This window comes from Natrix helvetica, assembly GCF_964273705.1.
Source record: "Natrix helvetica genome assembly, chromosome: 3".
NCBI lineage: Eukaryota > Metazoa > Chordata > Lepidosauria > Squamata > Natricidae > Natrix > Natrix helvetica.
In genome coordinates, this window is record NC_138549.1 from 23,853,850 (window position 1) to 23,880,511 (window position 26,662).

Sequence of the window (26,662 nt, forward strand, 5' to 3'; positions counted from 1 at the left end):
CCATTCCTCCCATCGCAATTAGAAAACATGAAAATTCACATAGATTAATGGATACCACTTCAGTGGGAAGGTAACAGGGTTCCATGAGCCTTTGGCATATATGCTGGCCATATGACAATGGAAAATGTCTTTGGACAATGCTGGCTCCCTTGGCCAAGAAATGGAGATGAGCAGAGCACCCTAAAGTCAGACACAATTGGACAGGGAAACCTTTACCTCTAGAGCAGGGGTGTCCAAACTTGGGAACTTTAAGACTTGTGGACTTCAACTCCCAGAATTCCCCTTCTGGGATTTGAAGTCCACAAGTCTTAAAGTTCCCAAGTTTGGACACTCCTGCTCTAGAGGGATGTTACTGTAGCTCCTTCCCTCTTTAACCCTCGTTTTTTTCAGCACTGTCAATAGAGCAATTTGTGTCTCAGTGTCATGGTAATAGGGTGTGTGTGTGTTTAATTAACAACTGGTTCACTTGAACAGGTATGAACTAGCTGAATCCCACCACTGAGCTGCACTACTTGTACAGATGCCTCAGGTACATATTTCTTTCTTTCTTTCTTTCTTTTCTTCTGTTCAATTGTATCCAATTTTCAGAAAATGCCCAGATAAGTTCCTGCCATTTTTGTGGTAGGAAAACTGCTAACCAGAAGTCAGGCTGCTAGGTATCTTTCATTTACCTTGTGATTAAGGGATCTCACTTCAATCAGACTGTATACTTGTTAATTAAATAAAAATGGAGCAGAGCCAACGCAGACGGTCCATTTCTGTTGCACATCCAAAAATATTCTATTGCTGAAATAGATTTCTTTATTTCTGGAACTTTCTAGATCAGCAGAATGCGAGTTGTAGTCAAGTATTCAAATCGTCCTCTTTTAAGTAAGAAAGCATTTATTAGTGCAATTCAATGTTTTGCCAAAGTTTTATCAAAAATGTAATATTTCCATGAAAACATATTCATTTCCATCATATACAATTGTTAATAAAACACCGCAAGTGTATTCTTTGTAATAAAGTATTGAAATCTGACTATATAAGTAAGAGATCACTGCAACTTTTTAGTGCAATGCAATTTACACATTTCGTTAGAAATAGAACATCGTGGTAATAAATTAACAAGGAGGTGAGGGAACAAACTCATGGCAATTTAAATTAAAACTTGTTAAGTGCATACTGTTATATCATACATTCACTATCATACTTCCCATCCATTCAGTCTTCATCTAAATCCAACCTCTGCTTTCTGTTCCTTCTTCCCCGCTGCTCCCTATCCTTATCCCACGTGATTGACTGCTATCATTTAAATTACTGTTTTGTCTTGAAGAGTGATTGGAACGTTCATCAAGTATTGAACAACTTAGCAGAGAGGTATATAAAGTTGGCACAGATAGACCTCATTGGATTTGGACATACGCTTAACACATATTCTGACCAAATACTGATTATTAAAAGACAAAATATATATATATAGAATGTACATGAAAATTTCGACACTCTTTTTCAAGCAAATACAAAAAAGATATCAAGTGCAAAAAATATGCTTTCTTGAAAAGACTATAAAAAAATGAAGTACGTCATAATTTGTAAATCTACAAGGTAAAAAATGCCTAGCTAAAGAGAGCGAAGAAAGCAAGGAACACATTTTTAAAATAAACTCACTTCATTCTGACTAAACATTCAGAAGTCACATTTTGACTCCCCAAGAGGGACACTTCCGGTACTTTGTGCATGTATTTTGAAACGTTAAATAAGAACAATGCAACACTAACTTCGTAATACAGACAGTCCTTGACTTACGATCACTTGTTTAGCAACGGTTCCAAGTTACAACGGCCTTGGAAAAAGTGACTTACAACCTGTCCTTGAAGCTACAACAGTTGCACCACCCCTGCAATCTGGAATGGGGCAACTCACTGCGGCCGACTCACCATAGCCAACTTTCTGCGGGACAATTTGCCACAGCCAACTCCCACCAGGACAGCTCACTGGGGGACCATTTAACAATTCAATTTAATTATTTAAAATAAAAAAAATAGTTTAATTTTTGTCATTCGCATTTCATTCTGTCCCTCCTTTTGCATCTTTTCTTTTCTATTCCACCGTTTCGTTGATATTAGTGTAACACTTGTCCCATGGCGCGTTGCCCTGGGGAAAGTTGGCGGTGGCGAGTTGGCTGCATCGAATTGTCCTACACCCATTTGCAGTCAGATGAGTGCAATTCAGGTACCGTACTTTTCGGACTATAAGACGCACTGGTGTATAAGACGCACCAAGATTTTGAAGAGGTAAGTAAGAAAAAAAAAAATTTGTCCTCCCCAGCTATTAGGAGCACTCTGCAGGCTTCAGCAGGGCTGGGGGAAGGCAAAAATGCCCCCAGCTTTGCAAAAAATGGACTGTTTTTTTTGTGAAAAACAGCTCATTTTTTTGCAAAAATGGGATGTGGGGCGGGGCTTCGGTAGGCCAAAAATGGCTGTATTCGGTGTATAAGAAGCACCAACATTTCCACGCTCTTTTAGGGGGTGGAAAAATGCATTTATACTCTGAAAAATACATTACATGGCAACTGGTACCGATTGCAATTCAGGGGCATTGCATGTGCAATTGTTGCAGCATCTTGTGGTCACATGATTGCAATTTATGATCTTCCCAGTTGGCTCCCAACAAGCTAAGTTGATGGGGGAAGCCAGATTTGCTTAACAAACATGATTCCCTTAATGCAGGGGGTGTCCAAACTTGGCAACTTTAAGACTTGTGGACTTCAACTCCCAGAATTCCCCAGCCAGCAGAGGCTGGCTGGGGAATTCTGGGAGTTGAAGTCCACAAGTCTTAAAGTTGCCAAGTTTGGACACCCCTGCCTTAATGACTATGTGACTCACTTAATAACCATGGTAAGAATGGGTAAAATGAAATCCGGTTACATGATGAACTCGTTTAATGACTATATTGCTCAGCAACCAAAATTTCAGTCCCAACTGTGGTCGTAAGTCTAGAACTATCTGTATTGCTTTTTGCTGAAGCAGACAATTAAGTGCAATATATTTAGTGACAATGATAAGTAAAGAAGAATAAGAATAACAAAGAGCACTGCTAAAGTTATATTTACCCAGCCAGCTGGGTAGGAGAGCTATTTCTCGAATGGGATTCAGATTGAGCTGACATCAGTAACAGCCATCTCTCCAGTTTCCATCCCGTAGAGTAGTAAATGAAGACAGAGGTTTCGGTGGCTGGAGAAAACTGTTTTAAAAAAACCACACAGACAAGGTAAGCATAAAATAAGGCAATGTTCCATATACAACTAAGCACACATGTATTGCTATCTTCTCCACAAGTTGCAGCTGACATACTTCTCAGATAAAATCTCGCAGAATGACCCTCTAATTTTTAGCATCATCAAAAGAAAGATTTGGTGGAATACACTGCATGCATTCTTTTAATTTAAAAGAACGTTTTAATGTCTTTTCAAACATGGAACAAATTGCTCATTCTTTGCTCAGATCTGTCCAGATCCGCAAGGGACTTCAAATGTTTTACCCGGTAGAAAAACTGAGCAGGAATAGTGCCAGGAACAGTGGCCAATCTTGCCCTGAAATGAAGCTACTAGAATTCTCAGGCCCCCCCTTTTAAAATGCTGTAACGTTGTTCTTTTGGAAATTTACCAAATTGATTACAGAGTTAACCCGTTGCTGATATTTCCCCTCTCCCCCCCCCCCACTTCAATTGACTGGGTTATTCTTTTCATATAACTGGCCCAGCAAGATTCCCCCCTTTTTTAAACTGTAGGTCTTTGGAAGGTAAGAATCCTTCAGAAATAGAATTTACTAGAAAACTTGTAATCCATTGGGTCATCCTGTCGGAGATATTACCTTGCCAAAGAGAGTAAGAGAATAAACACAGGCAGGCAAATTCGGTTGATCTTGACAATTAAGCAGGGTTCAGCCTATTAGCACATGGATGGGAGACTGGAGAAAACTGTAAAAAATCTGGGAGATGGTAAACCACCCATACCAGTGTTTTCAGCACTGAATGCCAAAATGGGAGCGCATGCGCACATGTGCTAGAAGCCAGAAGAGCAGTCGCCCGGTGTGCATGCCGGGAAGATGGTCTCCCGGTTTCCAGCATGCACATGCACACCAGTCAGCTGGTCTTCGCGCACGCATGCATGCCAGAAACCAGAAAACCAAGTGGCCGGTGCGCATGTGCGCGCTGGAAACTGGAAGATCATCTTCCCAGTGTGTGCATGTGCACCGGATGGCAGCTCTTCTGCTTTCCGACGTCCCACGTGTGAAGACCAACTGACCTGCACGCCGGAAGCTGGAAGAGCAATGGGCGACGACTCGCGTGCCTGGAGAGATGGCTCTACGTGCCACTTTCGACAGGCGTGCCATAGGTTTGCCATCACAGACTTAGACTGTTTTGAAGAAAAGTGTCTGGATTTGTCCACATAATCAACTAGGAAGGAAGCTTGACTGAAGATTTTGTTTCGCTCTCTCTTTTTTAAATTGTATGTTATAGAGGTCAGGTGAAGCAGAATGGAGTTTAAGGGAAGGGAGGCAGGTAACAGCCATGGTGGCACGGTGGTTAGAGTGCAGTACTGCAGGCTACTTCTGCTGATCACCGGCTGTCTGCAATTTGGCAGTTCAAATCTCACCAGGCTCAAGGTTGACTCATCCTTCCATCCTTCCGAGGTGGGTAAAATGAGGATCCAAATTGTTGGGGGCAATAGGCTGACTCGGTAAACCACATAGAGTGGGCTGGAAAGCACTGTGAAGCAGTATATAAGTGCTAGTGCTAACGGCCCTAGGTTTGTGTCTGCAAAGACCAATGCAGTCAGAAGCCAAAATATATTTGTTTTCGGTAGTATAACTCCAATTGTAGAGATGAGCTGAAATGGGTTAGTCCCCCCCAAGTGCTGACAAGATGTAGAACATAAACGTATATTAATGGTAGCGATCAGGTCTATTGATCATTAGTATTATTTTCTAACAGAGGAAAATTACATGTGTAACTATACTCCTTCCCCTTTCTCTTCAAGGAGAACAATTAGCCAGAGCTCGGGAGAAAAAAAAAGTGCATGTCTAACAGATTTTTCAGTTGGATGTGGCTGTCTGGCCGTGTCTGCTTCACCCAGGAGGAGGCTACTGCTGCCGACCTACTGCGGGTGCTTATCCTTGATTGCCCCTCCACTGGCATTCTGGACACTGAGGGACTAGTGGCAGGAGAGGAGTGCTGGTAGAAGGGCAGCTGAGGATGAATATCACTGTGGGACCACTGCAGCAGGGGTCCTGGGGTGAAGCAGGCCGGCCAAGCAGGCTCAGCCAATTGTCCTAACCCCCCAATGAATGACTGAGGCACATGAGAATCTGCTCTTCTATTGGTCTGTTTCTTGGCAAGTCGTAGATCTGCAGAGTTTAGCTGGTTATATCACAAGCCTCTGCTTAGCATTTCTGGCTAAATTTCAGAGTATGGGGGCCTTGCTGAATATGCCCCAGCCAGAAGGGGGTCCTTGGGTTGAACACTGATCACCAGTATCAGGACTAGCTCTACATCCTCACCATCCTCTATGAAGGGTCAAAACATATATCTCATACATCATGGAAGCAGTTCCTACTATCTTTTTGGTTCTTTACCTGTGCCCCTTCCTTTACCTCCTAAGCCAACTCCTCTGCCAAACTAATGTATGGTCTTCTTCTTTATTCACTCAGTAAAGTCAGGAGTTAATCCTTTTCTCCAAGCAAATATATCACTTATAGCTAATGGCAAACCAGCGGCTCAGTTAAAAGAATTCATACCTTGCCAACACCAATTTATTGGCTATAAACCAAAGGCAGTCCAGAATTAATAGGGTAACAGCACAAACCAACTGAAAACAACTATTTGACCCGTTATCTATCTATGGATATCGATGTTTCCTGTTATCTACTTCTAGTTATTTCCCAACTGGTGATTCCATGAATGATTTTTGCATCTTTTGCATATACATTTCTGATGACTTAATTCTCGAACATAGCATGTCACTAAAAAACTCATATCCATGTCGACATTGAGACAAATCAGTTTGTGTTAGTTTTGATAAGAAGCTCAGAGAAGATTAGATTCTCATAGGGAAACTCCTCTAAAAGGGACGCAGAAGACTAGTATCAGTATCAGATATCAAATCAAAGTTAGAGATGATTTGCTGGTTTCAATAAACTCAGGACAAGCTGGTAAGCCTGAGCTGGATTAATTTATAGGCAGGTGGGAGAAAGAATTGTTTGGATGCTCCTGTAATTGCATAATGAAAAGGAGGTGTCATGATAGGTCCTTCCCATCAATACAGAAAGCTTTGGGTGGAACTGAAGATGACAGAAGAAGATTAAAATATGTATATGCCAGAGATGAGTCTGCAGACAATGAGCTGCCAATCTGAATGATGGGTACCCATTTATGTCAAGTGTAAACGATGATAAAAGGTAAAGGTTCCCCTTGCACATATGTACTAGTTGTTCCCGACTCTAGGGGGCAGTGCTCATCTCCGTTTCAAAGCCAAAGAGCCAGCATTGTCCGAAGACGTCTCTGTGGTCATGTGGCCAGCATGATAAACCCCGAAGGCGCACAGAACACTGTGCCACTGTGCCAAAATGGTCCCTATTTTTCTACTTGCATTTTTACATGCTAGGTTGGCAGAAGCTGGGACAAGTAATGGGGACTCACTCAGTTATGTGGCGCTAGGGATTCAAACCGCTGAACTGCCAATCTTTCTGATTGTCTTAGCCACTGAGCGTAAATGATGATATACGTATGTTAACATGCATGGAGCTAAGTAGAGTTGAAAAATTAAATTTAGAGGGGGGGTTATTGTATGTTAGAAACACCACCTGAGAAAGGAGGGGAGAGCTTCTTTTGGCATGTGAAACCCTGCTTTTTTCGCTTATATTAAGATAAAGGGTGGTTACTGCTCATCTTTAGTTTACATTTTGCTCTGATTCTGGTGACCTGTAGTATTATTGATACAATTTATGATTAGGGTTAGAATCCAAAGTTACAATCTACCATAATCGTGTGTCCTTCACACTCCTACCATATCCAAAGATTAAATTTACAAGACACTTGATTTATGAGAATTCTTACTTGCTTAGAGTGTAGGAATTATTCTTTAAAGCTTATAAGCCCAATTTCTCCTTCAACAAATGTATTCTTACCTTCGAATTGGCTGTGCAATTTTGCTCCTAGGTATACTGCTTCCACCTATGGCCAGGGAAGGCCTAGGAAGACTACTACGAGTTACAATATTTGTGTTTGCAGTCTTGTTTGGCACTGGAATGCTTGTAGTGGAGTGCATTTGCAAGCTACTATTGGACAACGCAAGGCCACTGCCGCTACTACTTCCTTGAACTGTTGGACTCACGTAGGCCATAGCTTTGAGGGGCTGCCTGGAAGATATTGGAAAGTGTCCCACGCTGTGGACTCTGTGTTGAAGTTGCCCTGGTGAAGGAACTAGAAAGAGAAGAAGCAGAAAACATTAACTGACAGCTATCATTGAAGAGAAATGTAAATAATTCCTGACAGTGACTTCACATATTAACACAAGGAAGTAAATTGTATAAGCAAATGTACCATGTAAAAATGTATTCAGATGTTCAGTTATTATGTAGTTCTTTCCTTTTGTATTTGGCCCTTTTTGTATGAAATTCAGGCATGCGTATCCATGGGGAAGGCAAGGGGAGCAGATGACAAAACATTTACTGTATCAAAGCCTGTTAACTGAAGCACAAGTTGTTATGCAAACACTTAAGGGTGACACTGCACGAGTCATCTTTTGGTAAATGAGTTTCAGAAAATATTTTTAAACCCCACAGAGAAGAAAAACTGAAGAAATGGTAGTTAAGAACAGCACCGGATTGAAATATTTTCGGATCCAACTCATGCCGAACAACTTGAAAGTTGGAAGCAGAAAACCTCCTAGCATCCTTTAAGTAATGATAAACTAAAACTAAATCTGGAATCAACTTGCATTGACACACCCAACCAAAGAGGATATAACAAAAGAGGAGGTATTTACACACATTGTATGTAAGTAATCACTCTCTATAGAAATACATGATACTAAGGATGAAAGCCCTCTTGAATGCATTTGGGTGAATATTACGAGGAAAAAGAAACGATATTGCTATAGGTATATATACTACAGGCTACCCAACCAAGCAGGAGAAAATAGATGAATATTTTGCTGAACATCAGCTACCAGTAAATGAGATGTGCAAGAAATGTACCGCTGTAGGGGGACTTTAGTTACTCTGGCACCCTGAGAGACAAATGCAGCAAGTGGGAGATCTTTCATCTTATGGCAGGATGCCAGCATACCATAGAAGCTGAAGATGGCAGATCTGACACATAGAGCATCCTGACAAACTCAGAAGTATTGGATCAAAAGATCCAAGATTAGGAAAGAGTGGTAATCAAGCAGCTTTTGATAAATAAAAAAACCCACAAATATCCCCATACTTACTGCAAGACTGCATTCTGGATACCCCATTACTGGCGCCATATAAGTTAGAATCAAAACTTAGGCTGTTCCTCACAGACCCTGCTGGGCTGCTGCTTGTATTGACAGTAAGGGTACTGGGCATTCGAGCTAAATTAGGCATGCTTCTTCGGAGTTTGTCTGCAACAAAAATAAGACATGTGCATTGTCTGAAAAAAGGAGGCATGAATTTCAAAGAGAGAAAGTTCTTTTGGATCAAGTCAAAAGGACCAATCGAGGTGGGGTTTACAGAAGGACGCAGCTGGTCGAGCAAGCAAAATCTTATCTCTTTTGATTGTGCCATGCCAATTCCTATGGCAATACCTTAACTTAGAAAGCTCCAACAATATTCTTTTCACACTAGGATCCCATTTTTGGAATGGGAATAATGGTGATTGTGATATTCCAAAAAAAAAAAAAAGAGGAGGAATTTGCCCTAAAAGTTTTCAGTTCAACAAAATCGATGCCAGTTGAAGCTACTCCAATTCAGTCCCAAACATCCTGAACCTTCCTTACTTCGTGTTTCCTCTCCCTTGTGCTCCTAACCACTCAGAAGGGTGGGAGAAAATTTGTACCTCAATTTTTGTGCCATCCCAACTTTGAAAATTACATCTGTCCTAAACCAACCAAATCAGATGTATTCAAGGATCGTTTCACCCCCCCCCCTTAAAGCTGTGCTTTAGCTATGCTGCAGTCCCAAAATAGCCACAATATGTGGTGAACAGATTTAGCAGGTTTCAAGCTGTACGGGCCTGAAGGAGGACAAAATGATAACCTGTCAGATCATAAAATAAACTAGTTCAAATTACAGCTAGCTATAATTTTCACGCTTTATTGTCAGAATTTCTGACAGTATTTGCCAGGTGTACTGAATTGCAGAGCTGTCAAATACTGATTCTGTCTGTGTGTGTGTGTCTGTGTGTCTGTATTGCAGCATTTGACAGTTGTACAATTAAGCTGTATATATAGTTGCTATACACACACACACACACACACACACACACACATCGTATTTTTCAGACTATAAGACGCACCGGAGTATGAGACACAACAAGATTTTGAAAAGATAAATTAAAAAAAAAGTTTTTGCCCTTCCTGGCGCCCAGGAGCACTCTGCAGGCCTCCCAAACCTTCTGCACGGCCCATTTTTTGTGATGCATGGTTTTCCCCCCACAAAACCGCGGTGTGCAGAGGGTTTGGGAGGCCTATAGAGTGCTCTTGGGCGCCAGGGAGGGCAAAAACACTGTTTTTGTGAAAAACAGGCCCCTTTTCACTTGTTTTCTGCCCTCCCCAGCCCCCAGGAGCACTCTACAGGACTTCCAAACCCTCTGGGCATCCATTTTTGTGAAAAATGGGTTGCGCTGGGCAGGGTTTCGGGAGGCCAAAAATGCTGTATTTAGTGTATAAGACGCATCCAGATTTTCACCCTCCTTTTTGGGGAGGGGGAAGGTGCGTATTATAAATACGGTATATAAAATGTTATCTTTTCCCCAAATTAATGAAATGCTGATGGATTCACTATAATTCAATTTTTTAATGCAAAACAAAACAAAATTACTGAGCCAGCAGCATCTGTTAGTCAGGGTCACCCCAACAATAAATGCAGTTTACTGAGATGCATGGATTTTGAACCTTCATTTAAATTAACCTTCCTTCCTTAATACCTTCCAACTTTATTAGAATCTGTTCCATTGTGGAACAGTTAACCGTTGTGATAGCTGAGAGTGACAGGATTACTAGAGCTCGACTCGAAAGAACAAAATTCATACTACTAAACACAGGAATCCACTTCTTATGGAAGAGAAAATGTGTGCTTGGGTGGGGAAATAAAAAAAAAGAAATTTGAAGAATGGGACATATATGGGAAGAAGGAAACTACTTCCAGAATATTAAGCCTTTATGAATTGTTTTTAGGCATATTGTCAAAAAGAGAACAGCCCACTAGTATTACAGTGTGTTCAGGATCAGATGTAAGCTGATGTCAAGAAAAACTCACACAACCCAGCAACTCTTACCTCCGTTAATTCTGTTTGATTGAGACTCCAGAAGATTTGGGGGTTGAGGAGAACAAAACGGCTGCTGTTGATTATTACTGTAGGGAAAATATGGGGAAGTTGGGCTCCTCCTACAGTCCCGTATAGTGGAGAAAGTTTGGGAATGGGGAATTCCTTTTTGGAAAGGAGAGCAACGGGTGAGTCGAGGCTGTGGTGGGGGCAAGTGGTCAAATTCTTCTTCCTCATCTTCAAGGCTGTAACGATCAAATTCCTGATCACCACTGATCCCTTTTTTGATCAAAGGAAGAGAAACATTGGAAATGTTTCTTGACACCGACGTTGAAGTTGAAGCATAGTCTTGCCTCAGGCCTGTAAAGGAAAACAAGATCCAAAATAGAAAGTGGTAAAAAATTGTACTTCTGCTAATAATATAATTACAATTGCATTATTATTTTAATCTTGCTGGACAAACCATAATCAAAGGAGCAAGAAGTACAGAGATTTCAGAAAGGTTTTGTTGTGATCCGCCAGCGGCCAGCAGAGCTGGCAGTAGATTCAGACACTGAGGAGGTTGGGGAGGGACATGGACCAGTCCTGGAGTCTGGGGAAGGCCCTGATGAAGGCTCTGTGTCGGAGGCAGAGAGGGTGCCGGAGCCGAATGCCAGTTATCAGCTGCCTTCAGAGTCAGACATCAGTGAGGCAGATGAGCAGCTGGAGCCTGTTCCCAGTGTGCGCATGCACAGAGTTGCTGGACGAAGGGAACAGCTAAAGAACAGGGGTCAACTTGGGAGTAAGGCCACAGGTGGACGATGAATGGCCCTCCCAGAGGAAATAAAAGAGGAATGGAGTTTGCAAGAGACAATTAGTTTGCTTAATTGGTTTGTAACTCTCTGAGATTCCTTACCCAGTTTTGCAAGTATCGGCCTGTCAGCTCTCCAAGCCAGATAAGGTCTGTGACTGTAAATCCTCCCTTGAAAGACTTTGATGGATGTGAATGAGCAGAATTCACAGTAAATTAATAAAAGGGTTTTTTTATCAGGACAAGGAGTTTGCTGCGTGCTCTTGGGAAGCCTAGGCCATAACAGGTTTCTTTAATATGAGTCTGGGTAAATACATACTCTTGGTAAGAGGAAATTTCCCACCCTTATTTATTCTGAGTTCATTAAGACTAGATTCTTTGAAACACTTTGTCAGACCTGCCACAAATTTAAACCTCTAAATAGAAATGATCCTTGGCTCTATTTGTTGAGAAAGGTATAGTTTTATCAGCAGTCAAGTTCACTGAGAATTGTGCACCAAAATCCCCAAATTCAACTTTGCCCTCTCTTAGCTGCCTCCCATCACTGGGTTCCCTCCCCCTTCAATCAGGTTCAAGCAAGGTGTTTTCAGAACGATCACTTCAAGCACAGGTTGGCATGCAGCTGCATTCTTCTCCCAACTGTTGACCTTGAAACAGCATTCTGGGGAGAATACAGCAATTACTTTCGCTTTCCCCCATGCATCCACCTTCCCATCTACCCTCCCCAGAGTCCACGACACATCATCACTGCATGATATTGATGCACAAGCAAGTGTGAGGTAGCAACAGACCCCCTTCTTTCTAAGTTTCTTTCCACTTGGGTTGTCATTTAATGAGATAAGCTATCAACTGATTTTCCTGCCAAAACTTGATTATTTACATTCACTCTCTGTTCCATTCCTTTCCCAGAACCCCACAATCTCTTACAATAGCTGCTACTAGGTTGGTAGTATTGCACGGCATTGCATTTTAATGCCCTTGTATGCATTATCTGTATGCTGTATCTTCATATTGCAAATAGTCATCTCAGTTACTAATAAAAGCATAAAATACATATAATTTAATATATAAGTAGTCATCCGTAAACAAGATGATTAAATAAATAAAATAAAAAGTAAATTCTGCATTAATCTATAATTTGATCAACTTTAATTGAAAACTAGTATGCATACATTTTTAGCACAGAAGTGACACACTGCCATTTTCTTTTTATGCAATTAGCTCACTCTCCACTCCAGTTAGGTTTCTTCTCTTTGCAGCAGTCAAATGCCATATAAGTTAGGATAGTTAATTGTGATTTACATTGGCTATTCAATTAAGTTCTTGAAAGCATATGAGCATACACATTTTAAGGCTGTGAAGTACTTCATATGCCAAAGGCAAATGGGAAATGCATGACTGTGTATGTACAATATCAGTCTCCAACTCCTTCAATTTAATGCCTATTTTCCAGGGAACACGCACCAGTTGTAAGAAAAGCAATTCAATTTTGTGAAAATATGCAGATGTTTTAAGGAGTTACAGAGAAGTAATATGCAAACACCATTTTCCCTTAAAAACCAAAGTGGTATAGCACATTTTCAAATTTTAACTAGGTAATTTTTTAAACTCATCTTCTACAAAATCACATTATTTTGCAAAGGTCAAGCCCTTTTTTCTCTAATCAGAAAGCACTCCCCCCCCTTATTTAGAAGTAGGAAAATAAAAATTTCAACCTACTTTCTTCTTGTAGCCGAGCCATGATCTGGACATCTGTGAGGTCTTGTAGTTTATACCCCATAGAAATGGAATCATCTTCTACTTCTGAGGTGCTCAATTCACTGTCCAGAGATGACTGGGGACTAAGAGGGGAGCTTCTAGAAATGCAATCTGTTGAAAAACATTACATCCATAATAAAATAACAGCACTAATTCCTAAATTAATACATTACAAATGTGACTGTTCTATTCAGTATGTCCGCATCATCCCAATATCATAAATATCTATTTGGAAGAAAGACACAATGACACTCTAGAAAGTGCACCAAACAATGCTTTGCCACCTAAGGATATGCATACTTTGCAGATAATTAGGAATGTGCTCAGACCACACCTGAGCATCACTGTTTTATGTTATTCATTAAACAGATGTACAAACCTCAAAAAAGATGCTACTGCCTTGAGCTGATTCATTAAAATTCTTAAAGCAGGTGAATTAATTTGCAAGTTCAGAAAAGTGCAGAAAATGGCTATAAAGTGCTGGTGAATGGTTAAACATACCGTTTCCCCAAAAATATGACCTACCCCGAAAGTAAGGGCTAGCTTGATTTTTACACGTGTGCACAATATGAACCCTATCCCCCGCCCAAATAAGCCCTAATTAAGACCTCACCCACTCCAGGTACACGGGTAAAAATTAAGCTAGGGTGGGGATGAAGATGGGTGGAGCTGCCCTACTACTTACCTTTGGACAGTTGCAGCCAGGCCTCACACACCCCAAAACCTGTCTTGCTGACCCATTTCTTCTGCAGTTGGCAAGGCTTTCCTGAAGGCCTCTGCAGTTAATAACAGAGCTCCGGATCGACTCTGGATCTGTTATTGGCTGCAGAGACCTTCAGGAAAGCTTTGCCAGCTGCAGAGAAGTTCTGACAGCAAAAAGGAGGCCAGGGGGGGGGGTGATGCGCGCAAGTGAGGTGGGTCAGTGGAAGACACCCCCTGAAAATAAGACCTAGTGTCTTTTTTTGGTGGCAAAAGAAAATATAAGATAGGGTCCTATTTTCGGGAAAACACAGGTTCTTCTTTCAAATCATTTTCAAAATATTCAGTTCTACTGCAGTCCATTTAAACAGCATGTATTAAAAGTGGTATTATAGTTATCTCTATTCATTAAATCAATACAAATAGGAATCCTATAATTTCTTCACATTAAAAAAAGTAGAACAAAGAAACAACAATGAAAACTGCAGTACGGATTAGGGATTCCTAGTTATTTTCTGTCTATTTGTAGTTTTCCTTACAGCAAACAGGGTCCTTAAATCGGGGTCACCGTCTGTAAACCTACAAAGGCTTGGGCTTAGAGAATATTAAATTGCTATGTTAGTAAGAAAGTAGGCATTACCTGTTTGTTCAGGTGTTAATATTGCTTTGCTGAAGGTTTTAGGGAACGCAGGGCTGTTAAAGCTATTGCTATATGGAGTAAACCTTGCAACAGGATTATAAGGAAAAGCCAAGGATACAGATGAAGAGAAGAGACTCCGCCATCTACTAGCTGTTAGTGGGCACAGAAAAGAAAATATCAGTTTGTATTTAGCAACAGAATGCATATCTATTAGGAAGTTAATATCACAAGAAAGATCAAACAGTAGTGATGTTATGTACATCTAGAGAGATAAGTATCATTAGAGACAGGGGTTTTTATTCCCAAACCAACTGATGTATGAGAGATTTATTAAATTTATTTGCTGTCCATCTCGTATCGAAGCAAGATGCCATTTACATGGGAGTTAGTTCCACTGAACTGATAGAATGCCAATAATTTTCTATAGATTAGAGGGAAAAAATCCTGTTTAAGATACATTTTAAAAAGGCAAAAGGGAATAAAGTGTTTTTTCTTTGCTTAATGTTCTTCTCTCCCGTACAATACAATTTAACGCTGAACATTTTAAACACTTCTTGATACCAATATCTACCTATACAAATTATTTAAATTTAATAGTAAAATAAAGGATGTGAGAATATTATGATTATGGACAAAATGAGCATACATACTGAAATAAGAACTTTAGAAGTTATAGTTTTGTTAAACACTGAAATCCTTATTATTGCATACAGAATAACAAAGTCGTGTTTTAAAAATGCTTAAAAGAAATGCTGTATTAGTGCGCTTTTAATTAGCGTAGAAAAAAGGTTTTTGAAACCCAATATTATTTGGATTAATTATTGATGACAAACTTGAATGAGTGAAGTTTCACGATAAACCACAGATTCACTTGCCAAGTAGCCAATATAAAATGCATCCCTTTTCTTAAGCTTTTAAGTCAATAAATGTAAATCTTTCTTCTTTTCACCAAAATGAAATTTCAAGTTACATAAATGCAATTTTTTAATGCAAACGTACAGGCTCCAGAGTAGACATTCTTCCATTATAATCATGCTAAATGCCAGATTGGTGTACAAAAATTTATATATATATATATATATATATATATATATATATATATATATATATATATATATATATATATATATATATATATATATATATATATATATATATATATATATATATGTTGTATTTGTGCTGATAAATATATATATATATATATATATATATATATATATATATATATATATATATATATATATATATATATATATATATATATATATATAATGTATTTGTGTTACAACCCCTGGTATGACTAAATATGGGAGGAAGGTCACTACTCCCTCTTTCTGTCCTTCGGCTTATCACAGAAGACCATGCAGGCAGAAAACCATATTTTTATTTTTAATGTTGCCTTTTTATATTTGTGTTATATTTGTACTGATAAATAGATCTATACTAGTCTCCCTTTATTTATTTATCAGTACAAATATAACATATATATATATATATATATATATATATATATATATATATATATATATATATATATATATATATATATATATATATATATATATATATATATATATATATATATATAATCAGATTTTTAAAATTTAAATCTGATTGTTTTTATTTAAATCAGATTTTTTTATTTTTATCAAATTTATTTTAATAAAATGCCTTTGGAGTAAAAATCTATCTAAAGACAGTTTTCTATTTAAGATACATTAAAAATTTAGTTTATTCAGCATGAAATGGAGCTTAGTTATGTAGCATGAAGCTGTATATTTAGCAATATTTACATTTTTGGTAAACTCATTCAATGAATCCACACTCTGCAAGCTGAGATAATATGCACTCTAAATAGGAAACCTTCACTTTGTTTGCAAATAGTAATATTAAAGATTCTAACTACCAGCAAGAATGAGTCCTTACATTGAAAGAGCATCTGTCATTTCAGATCCATCATGGCAGCTCCTGTTAGTGGGCATCCACTCACCTGCTGCCTGCCACGTCCCTCACCTTGTGGTGTCCCTGCCGCATCACCAGCGATCCCATTAAAATTAATGGGACTGTCGGTGAGTCAACAGCGGGTCAGAGGAGGAGCTGCTGTGGGACAGAGGTGACATTTGCTCTTTAAAAATTATGATTTAAATCGACTTGATTTAATTTTAAATCAAGTCTTTTTACTATTGATTTAAATTGCAATTTAAACTGACTTGATTTCAATCAAATCCACTTTGTGTACAGCCAAGGATGGATTGAATCATTTACCTAGATTATGCATGCACATATATGAAAGAGAACACTTTTAACACGTCTCCTTGATCTTATTTGTCTTCTTGATCTTATTCCAAGAATAACAAAAGCCATTTTAAAGACAAATTTCCATCTTTTGTCCTTTTCATTAGAAATCCTAAAATGTAAAATGCCTTTAAAGTGGGGGGAAAAAAGGTCTTTTGTGCCTTTGGACTGGTGTCATAACAGTCTGATCCAAGGCCAGCTCCCTGTCACTCCCAAATGCAGCCTGCAGCCCATGTGTGAACAGCATTCATTATTTTGCCACAATTGTGCCTTTGAGAAGACTCACAGTGAACAAAGCTACTGTTTTTGCAGCTGGGATTCCGAGAACCCCAGTAACAAAAACACAGCATTTGTAAAAAAAAAAAAAAAAACCTTAGAGGAGGACAGACAGAGCATGTCCTAATCTAGAGCTTTTTGCTCTTCTTAGAGAAAGTGTGAGGTCTATTCCAGTCAGTTTTAGCAGGAGTGTTTTCAATAGGCACAGGGGAAGGAAAAAGACTTATGGACTTTCTGCTCTTCTTTTAAAAGTAACTTGAGAATAGAACTGAATAGAAGGAAGGTGGTGAAAGTCAGAGGTATGAAATGTGTTTTAGGAAAAGTGATAAAAGTGCAGTGTTCCTTGGTTGGCTGACTCTTTCTTTCTTTCTTTCTTTCTTTCTTTCTTTCTTTCTTTCTTTCTTTCTTTCTTTCTTTCTTTTTTCTTTTTTCTCTCTCTCTCCCTTCCTTTCTTCCTTCCCAAATCCTCAAGGTGGCAAATGTGTCTAATGTTCCTTCCTCTTCCTATTTTCCCCTTATCAAGCACCTGTCAGGTGAATTGGACTGAGTGAGAGGGTTGGACCAGAGGTGGCATTCACTTACCTTCCCTATCAGTTCGCAAATGTGAGCACGCTTCTCTCATCTGCGCATGCACACTGCCTTTTGCGCATGTGCAGTGCTCATGGATTCCGTCAGGGTGTGCGGGTGGAACCTCCTGCATCCACCGCTACCGGTTCACCCGAACTGGAGAGAACCGGCTGGATTTTATGTATTTATTTATGTGTCAACAAGTACAAGGAAACAAGTATGAATACCACCTCTGGGTTGGACCCAAGGTCACTCAGCAGGCTTTCATGGTAAGGCAGAACTAGAATTCACGATCTCCCGCTTTCTAGCCTGGTGCCTTAACCATTGGACCAAATTGGTTCTATTGCCCCAGCTCCCAATTGATCAATGTATAGGTACAGCAAGCCAGTCTTTGCAAAACTGAATTTCTACATTCCCTTTCCTAACAGTTGCTACACCAGTTTCATGGCTCTGCTCTGTATTTTCCACACAATACTACTTGAAACTGACTGGGATACTCTGTTTGGGGGCAAAGGTAAGGCTTAATTTGAGTAAGCTTCCACTCATTAATTTTATATATGTTTGTGTGTGTGTGTGTGTGTGTGTTGTATTTGTACTGATAAATAAATAAAGGGAGACTAGTATAGATCTATTTCGAGCTAATTAGCTCTCATCAGCTAGCCATATCCTTACTGGGATTTGAACCTGGGCTTATATATATATATATATGAAGTGTGTGTGTGTGTGTTTTCATAGATTTTCACGGGTGTAGGTATGCTGGTCTTGTTGTATTCGGATCTTTTCCCGTGTAAGATTGAGATTGTCTTGACAACGTTTCGGTGAGGTCTCACTCACCATCTTCAGGCTGGTGTTTTCGAAGCCACCTGGTCTTCTAGTTTCTGGAACGTACACGTGCACAAAGACCAGCTGGTCAGTGCACATCTGTGTGCCAGAAACTGGAAGATCATCTTCCCAGCGCGCGCCTGGGCACCAAGTGGCTGCTCTTCCGGTTTGTGGCATGCACGCATATGCGTGTGTGCACGTGTTCCGATTTCAGCACTCCTTGCCAAAAAGGTTCGCCAACAATGGCTTAGAGGAAAGCCATATCTAACTTTCCATCACAATCTTGGCACGATCTTACACATTTATACCCAGCCTTGGTCAAACCCTACTGTTTCTCTAAAAGAAACTATGCAGCCTGGATAACACCAGAGGCTTAAGGAACAGCTGAGTTAGGACTTCTACAGAGCAGGTGACACTGATGGTGTCCACAGACTTCTTGAAAAGAAGACAAAGGTATACAGTGAATTGTTATAGACAAATTCTGCGAGAGGCAATAAATCAATCCAATTGCCATGTTGATAAGAGACATAGTAGCTGATGTAGTAAATCTGTTCACATCTTCTGCTTCTAATTGGTTCCTTGGCTTTTGCCACAATCATCATTTCACCATATTGTCAATATTGCACTTATTTCGCAAACCATTATTCTGAATCAACTTTCTTTCCGATTCTAGTCACTTGAAGGTGTTTTCTGACAAATGAACAAACCCGTTGTTGTACAAGCTAAACGAGAATTTTAGAATGACACCGGCATTCAAATGAAAACAACTATTTATAAACGTGCATCAGACTTTAGCCATATTTCAAAAGATAAGGATATCAGAAACACAACGAAGAGCTTTGAAATCATCGGACATAAGACCAAAAGAAAAAGAAATGAGTCACACAAATTCCTAATCCTCATTTTATAAATAAAATAAAATAAAATATATAAGGACAGCTCCATATAGAAAAAAATTCAAATGGCTAATCTTACGCTGGTACTGATGTCTAAGCAACTACAATCAATAAGAAGAGGTTTAGTTCAAAAAAGCCCAAAATAAATTTTAAGAATAGAAACTTAGAATTACCTTGTTCCAGCCTGAAGCACAAAGAACGCTTAGCAGCTTCCATTTCAGGGCTTGGATTATCAAGAACATGTCTACACCACTGCAGGGGAGTCAATGACTTTTTTTGCTGCATGATACTCTTAACCGGTGCAGCATATAGCCTAAATAGAAGCAGAGAAAAATGGTTGGGGCAACATTCTTTGTAGTGGTGGTAGCTGTAATTTTCTACCTTTGGTGTTTGAAGATGAATTACAAGTCCTAAAACAATACAATGCTTGAAGCATATTTTAAACAACATTAGTTTAGCCTTTCCTAAATCAGGCTCATGTAACTATTTATTCCTCCAAGAATGGAGATAGCAATGTATGTCCATTGGTGAAATAATATGAGCCAATAGTTAAGCTCTAAGCAAGTCTTGAAGTGAAGTTAAATACCATACAGGTAAATCCTTGACTTAACAATCACAGCACCAGAAGCTCTAGAATTTTAGTCATAATATATTGTGGTGACAAGTCAAGGCACCACATGACTTACCCGATTTAACAACCATTTTTACAAAGACCGTAAAGTGAGTCACCACGGTTATAAAGTGAATCAAATGGACGTTGTCAGCTGCAATAAATCAGGAACCGGGGTTGTTCAAATTATTACAAGTTTATTCCATTTTATCTCTTTACAAGAATCTGAACTACTAATGGTCAAGGCAAATTGGCGGTTAGATAAGAGTCAATGGAATTCAAGGAGGGCTGGACTTAGATCTCTTGTGAGAGTGAAGGGACTCCAAACTGATTGCGCACTTGACCCCACCCTGGGACTTAGAACTTATTACAACATGTGCAAAAACATACTTTGATACCAGGAAACAGAAAAAGTATTAGGAAGTCTCATTCTGGTTCCTCCCCAATTCCCTGGAATATAAGAGGAAAGGAAGAGAAATGCAGTCAGGCTTGTATGTTGATGTCACAACCGCCTATCTCAATATAGTCGTAGTCTTTTTGTGGGGTCCGTTTCATGATCTAGACAACCTCAAAGGGCTGACAATAACCTGGTCTATACTTGATCTACTTATTAAATATTGTATGCAATGTTCCCTCTAATTTTTTTTCAGTGTGCGCGGAAAAGTATAGTGTTTGAGCGGCACATTTTTATGCCTGAGCACCTGAATTTTTTTTGCTGGGCAGAGGGGAAGGGGAGGGAAAGACCCCCAGTGGCTTGGAGAGATCTCAACATGCTAAATATTGCATGGCTTTCACTGGGGCAGGGGCTGCCCTTTCCACACCCACTCAAGGAATGGGAGAGGGGGGCGACCGTCCGAGCTGGGCGCATCTGCGGTGCCTCGCTTGCGCGCTCGGGGTGGCCAGCCAGCTCCGCTGAGTGAAGGTGAGGCTTTCGCCAAGGGGCAGTGGGCGGCGATCGGGAGGAGAGGGGAGGGGTGAAGCTCGGAAAGCCGCACCATCCTGAAGGAAGGAAGGAAGGACCCATGGCGGCCCCCCATCCCGAGTGGGGCAGTGCCACACGCGTGATCCTAGCACGCTGTGTCATTAAAAATCACTGCGCGGCAGTTGGAAACTGCTGCGCGGCGTTTTGTCACATGCGCAACCACGCAGCTTAGAGGAAACATTGATTGTATGTTCAAATTCTTACACAAACCACTAAAAGTGGCAAAGTCTAAATGGAATATGTGGTTTAAGCATGTGGCTAACCATACAGGTACATAACGAAGGAATACAAATCTAAAAGAATTATTAATTTGACCGGTTAAAATAAAAGCTTGAAGTGACTAGTGGAAGAAACTAGAATGAGAAGAATATGAGTGACAAGGGGGGAATTTGAGGGAAAAATGATGTAGTAGAAAAGGAAAAAAGTAAAATAATTTATTCAGTAGTTTAGTCCATTCACTTAGGTATGTTCACTGCTAGAAACGACAAAATCAATAGGTTTTTGTGTTGTATATAGTCCCACGCTATAATATTCTATCTGGGTCCAAGATTTTATTTATTTCATCTCTCCAACTCAGAGGCGGTCAATCCTACAAGCATCCAAAAGGGCTACCTATTGGGGCCACCCATTGCTTTGCATTTTTTAAAATATTCCTGCCCATTCATAATTTCTTTCTGTGCCATTTTGATGGCATCTTCAAGTTGGTTCTGCAGTATATTCCTGCATTTCAGATTTGGTATCTGAATGAAACTTTTAGTATTTACTCTTCCACCACTTAACTGTACTGTGTACTCAAAGCTTCTCTATTTCAGATGTCCTTAGGCTCCACACTTAGTAGCCATAACTTATTGCTGGTATAACTATGTTGCTGGAAGTACTTTGAGATGTTTCATATATTGGAAGATTGGGTGGTAGAGGTAAATGTTTAAAGAGCCATGCTGGTGTTCTTCAGTATGATATCTGGACATATGGCATTGATGTCTTGGCTAAAGTAAACGTAGGAGTTGACATTCTCTCAAAACATCCTAAGCAAACCAAAAGACCCAGAAACCCCAGAAGAAAAAGAGGAGTCGTCTACAACACACAATGCAAGAACTGTAACAACCACTATGTAGGACAAACAGGCAGAAGACTGGCAGCACACATCCATGAGCACCAACTGGCAGTCAGAAGACATGATGGAAAGTCTTTGATTTCATAACATATCAACAGATTTAACCATAGTTTCAATTGGGGAAAATGTGATAATCCTAGACCAGGCCAAAAATGCCAGGGAATTTCTATAAGCCTAGCACTCTGACAAATCAGCCATCCACAGGCACATAGACATTAATAACATCTATAGACTATGAAAAAGATGCAATCAACCATCCCAAAAGAGAATAAGACTCCTGCACCTCTCCACCAGTAGTCAGCACTCAGATCAGCATAGATTAACTCCAAGGTTAACTTCAGACCAACAATCAAGTAAGCAATACCCCAGTCAAGAAACTGCCAAAGAGCCATCAGTAAACAGCCCAACCAAAGAATCCCTAAGACTGCCCCCACCCAAACAGACAGGCAAGGCACCAGAATACAAACTGGCAGCAAACAGCACTCCTTACTAGCCCTGAAGATGTTACCTAGTTAGGGTAATGAAACTTCTGCAAGAAAACAAGCAAGCTCAGAGAGAACCAAGGACCCCTCGTTGCATCCCTGAACTACAAATATTCTCCTTTATTGGTTGACATTCTCTATTTACTCATTAGCCAGCTTCTTTTCATGGTGTGGTTAGAATTAGATTCACAAGCATTGGGAGACATTTCTGTTGATTTTTCAGGTTTACCATGTTGAGTTCTTGTAAACATTATTCAACTTCTTAGAGACTGCAGCTGGTGATTTAAAAAAAGTATCTGGTGAATCATTTATTGGTATGGATGCCTTTTATCTCCCCAGATAGCTGCTTAAATTCCAGAATATTTTACAAAACGGAATTCTTAGCCAATTGTTCAATATTGTGCAAGAGTAACACAATTGTATGTAATGTCCTTTATGGATAAATGCCTAATGAAAGCTTGTGGTGATGTTAGAAGTGTGTCTTTTTGTATACAGATAATGCCATATTAATGACTGAGATTCAAAAAAAAAATCATAGACTGCATGATGTAATGAGAAATATGAAACGGAAATATAAATGGTATTTGATATGGGAAACAATGAAGGATGTTTCTTCTTTCTGCATGACTCTACATGTACTTTCCTTTGGAAGCATTTTACATTTTGCAAGAGGAAGTATCAGAAGGTATGGATGTAAAGAAAGTGAAACAATATGAAACAGTATTCTCTTCCCAAACTTCTCTACTCCCTGTGAAAAGTCTAAGGATTTCTCCTAAAACGACTGCAGTTTTTCTAACAATGGAGAAAACCCCCCCATCAGTTTTGCTGACTGTTGAAATTTTCTGCAGTATATCACAAATACCACCTCCATTTTCATTAGTTTTGCAGGCACCCATATTGTGCTGGATCTATTCAGAAATATCCATACCATCACAAGGGTTGCTGACCACAGTACTGAAATCCACCTGCAAGTTTTACAAGCCATGAGATTTCATCCCTCCCACTGAGGCAGTAATATTACCCATTCATTTTCAACTCAACTTCCATTTCAAACATGTATGCTAAACCGTGAGCTCCAGGCGAGCTTTATTTGAAATCCCCAGCTTTTTCCATTTTATCATTTCTCCCCTACATGAGAGTAGGACAGTAGTTCAAAACTGTCCTATTTCAATCAGCATCAGCTAGCCCTGGGATCTTAACCAGTGCACCATGATTTTTTGCACAACAGAATGAAGGCAATGCAGCAAAGAACACAACGCTAACAGATCTCAGTTCCCCCGCTCCATGCGAAATTTCTTTTAAGAATTTATACTCATTCTCATTTTAAAGGCATATGCCTATTCGTGCCTGGGACTTATCCACCACTCCAATACAAAGAGAAGTCTTTAAAACCCAGTGTTTCTAAATCTGTTTTTAAACCGCACAGGCAAAAAGCAGGTTGGAAACAAATGGAGGACTTGGGAAAGTAAGATTTGGAAAAAGAATCAATGAGAAAAATGGAGATGTTCGGAGAAAAAGGCACGATGTAAATAATAATAATAATAATAATAATAATAATAATAATAATAATAATAATAATAATAATAATAATAATAATAATGCACATTTTCAATGTTCAGTTGACTGAGTTTCATGTTGTTTCATAATAAGAGATGATGATGATGATGATGATGATAATAATAATAATAATAATAATAATAATAATAATAATAATGATGTATTGTCTTATTATGTACAGTCACAGCATATGCACCAAAGACAAATTCCTTGTGTGTCCAAACACACTTGGCCAATAAAGAATTCTATTCTATTCTAATTTTTAAAAAAATAAGAATCAAAGGGGATTTGGGCAGCCAAAGGCTGGGAAAGCGAGCTATGGAAAGCACCAGCTGGATACAAAAAGAAAAAAAAGAGGAAGGGTCTCTTTTCTCAGGAAGAGCCGCAGGGAAAGAAGAGCCAGGCGGGAGACAAGCCTTTGTGCGGAAAAGTCGGGCAAAGATACCCTACCAGGTTTCCTCCTCCTCCTCCTCCTGGAACCGCTGCTGCTCTTCTTCCTTTCCATCCCTGCCGTAGCCACCCAGCCTGCGAAGGTCCAATATCTCCACCTCATCCAAAAGGCTGGCCGGGGGCAGAAGGATGGAAGGGGCGGCGAGGGCTTCGTAGGCTCCCCCAGTGGGGGACGGCTTGAAGTAGACGAAGGGCTCGGCTTGGCACACGAGAGCCGGCGCTGGGCTCGACCGGCCGGCTGGAGGGGAGCTGCTGCGGGGGGCTAGCGGTGCGGCAGCGGCGGCGGCGGGGTCCAGCAGCCGCGGCTGCAGAGGGCTGCCCGGGCTCGTGCCGGGGGCCGAAGCCGGGGAGGTGGCAGCGGCTCTATTGCGCAACTGCTCGTTCTGCTTCTCCAGCTTGCGCACCAGCTCCTGCAGCTTCTTCACCTCCAGCTCGGCGCTCACGGCGCTCATGGCACCTGGCTTCACCTCCGCCACCATCGGCTTCACCAAGGCGGCCTCCATAGCCGGAAGCGCCCCGGAACGAACCCAAGGGACTCCCTTCCTCCTTCGGCCAAGACGACCCTTCCCCGACAAGCGCGCTTCCCTTCCCCCACCCCACCCCGGGCACCTCCCGCCAGCCAGCCAGCCGCCGCGCAGCAGCAAACAGCGCACCCCCCCCCTCAACAGGAGCACCGCACCGCGCGGACCCTCGGCGGGCAGGCACCGCGCAAGCGCAAGGAGGAAACAAAGCAGGGCGGGGAGACACCCTTGCGCTGCGCAGGGCGGGGCGCGGGGGTCGGGAGGGGAGCCTCCTGCCCAGGATGAGGGAGCGGGAGGCAAAGGGAAGGGATGGTGGGCGACGGGGAACCCTTGCCGGGCTTCTCCTTTCCCGTCGCCGAGCCCGTGGCGGGAATGCTCTGAGGCGTTTCTTTCGGGGCAGAAAATAAATGACGCGGGTGAGAGGGGGGCGGATTGTGGCTTGCTCCATTCGAAGCGCGTCCACCGGTTATTTTCCTCCAGACCGTTTCTCTTCTTGTACGTGGATACATCCGAACTACACCGTGTTTCTCTGTGTCATCTAATGTATGCGGGGTATATGCGTAATTTTGTATTTATTTCTCCTGTCATGGTGAGGTAGTGGATATTGGAGATGGTGACCCTTTGCGAGATGTATGCAAGGAAAACATTCCAAGTGGCAACTTCTATTCTGTTCTATTTTCTTCTTAGATCCTCAGATTTGGTCCATCATGGGCATAAGCAGGTACATATTTTGCAAACCACAACAGGGTTGTGATATTTCCTGACAGTGAGAACAATTAACCAGTGGAACAGCTTGCCTCCAGAAATTGTGGGTGCTCCATCACTGGAGGTTTTTAGCAAGAGATTGGATAGCCACTTGATTGAATGGTGTAGGGCAGCGATGGCGAACCTTTTTTGGCTCGCGTGCCATAAGTGGGGGAGCGCAGGGGGGGAGTCATGCATGGGTGTGTCGCACCCATAATGCAATGTGTGACCCTCCCCCCAGTACGCATGCATACATGACAGGGGCTCCCCCCCATTTTTTGCATGCTTTTTTTGCCCTCCCCAGGCTCCAGAGGCTTTATAGGAGCCTGGGGAGGGCGAAAACAGCCTCCCTCTGAGGACCTCCAGAGGCTTCAGGAGCTTCACTGAAGCCTCCGAAGTGCAAAAAAACACCCCTATGGGAAAACCAGAAGTTCGGGAACAGACTTCTGGTTTGCTCGTAGGGCCGTTTTCTGTCCTCCAGAGACTTTGGGGACCTTCAGGAGGCTTCTCACTGGCCAGCTTACAGGGCAATGCCTTGCGTGCCCTGACAAATGGCTCCGCGTGCCACAGGTGGCACGCGTGCCATAGATTCACCATCCCGGGTGTAGGGTCTCCTGCTTGAGCAGGAGGTTGGACTAGAAGACCTCCAAGGTTCCTTCCAACTCTGTTATTCTATTCTGCTTTACTCTACTCTACTCTACTCTATTCTACCACACCTCATCCCATTCCATCCCATTTCAACCTATCCTATCCTAATATATTCTAATTCTATCCTACCTGACCGTATCCTATTTTAATATTCTAATCCTATCCTATCCTAATATATCCTCATTCTATTCTCATTCTATTCTATTCTACTCTACTCTATTCTACTGCACCCCATCCCATTTCAACCTATTGAATCCTAATATATTCTAATTTTATCCTACCCGACTGTATCCTATTTTAATATTCTAATCCTA

General features: G+C 40.9%; 1 protein-coding gene across 1 annotated transcript; it reads right to left on the bottom strand.

Annotated features, from left to right (window-relative positions):
- Positions 1-2,296: 2,296 nt before the first annotated feature.
- On the bottom strand, positions 2,297-24,981 carry SLAIN1 (SLAIN motif family member 1). The gene is made up of 9 exons (XM_081948718.1): positions 24,436-24,981; positions 19,414-19,553; positions 14,382-14,531; positions 13,004-13,153; positions 10,507-10,854; positions 8,477-8,632; positions 7,170-7,464; positions 2,847-3,225; positions 2,297-2,701 (listed from the first exon to the last, which is right to left on the bottom strand). The coding sequence occupies exons 1-8, from the start codon at positions 24,936-24,938 to the stop codon at positions 3,150-3,152; spliced, it is 1,818 nt and encodes a 605-aa protein (XP_081804844.1). The 5' UTR covers positions 24,939-24,981; the 3' UTR covers positions 2,297-2,701; positions 2,847-3,149.
- Positions 24,982-26,662: the final 1,681 nt, after the last annotated feature.

Excerpts from the sequence above, each read along its gene's own strand:
- SLAIN1 (XM_081948718.1), bottom strand. The coding sequence starts at position 24,938 with ATGGAGGCCGCCTTGGTGAAGCCGATGGTGGCGGAGGTGAAGCCAGGT. Across the intron at positions 10,855-13,003 it reads GGCTCGGCTACAAGAAGAAA|GCCTGAGGCAAGACTATGCT; the intron begins GTAGGTTGAAAT and ends TTTCCTTTACAG. Across the intron at positions 8,633-10,506 it reads ATCAAACAGAATTAACGGAG|ACAAACTCCGAAGAAGCATG; the intron begins GTAAGAGTTGCT and ends TTTTTGTTGCAG.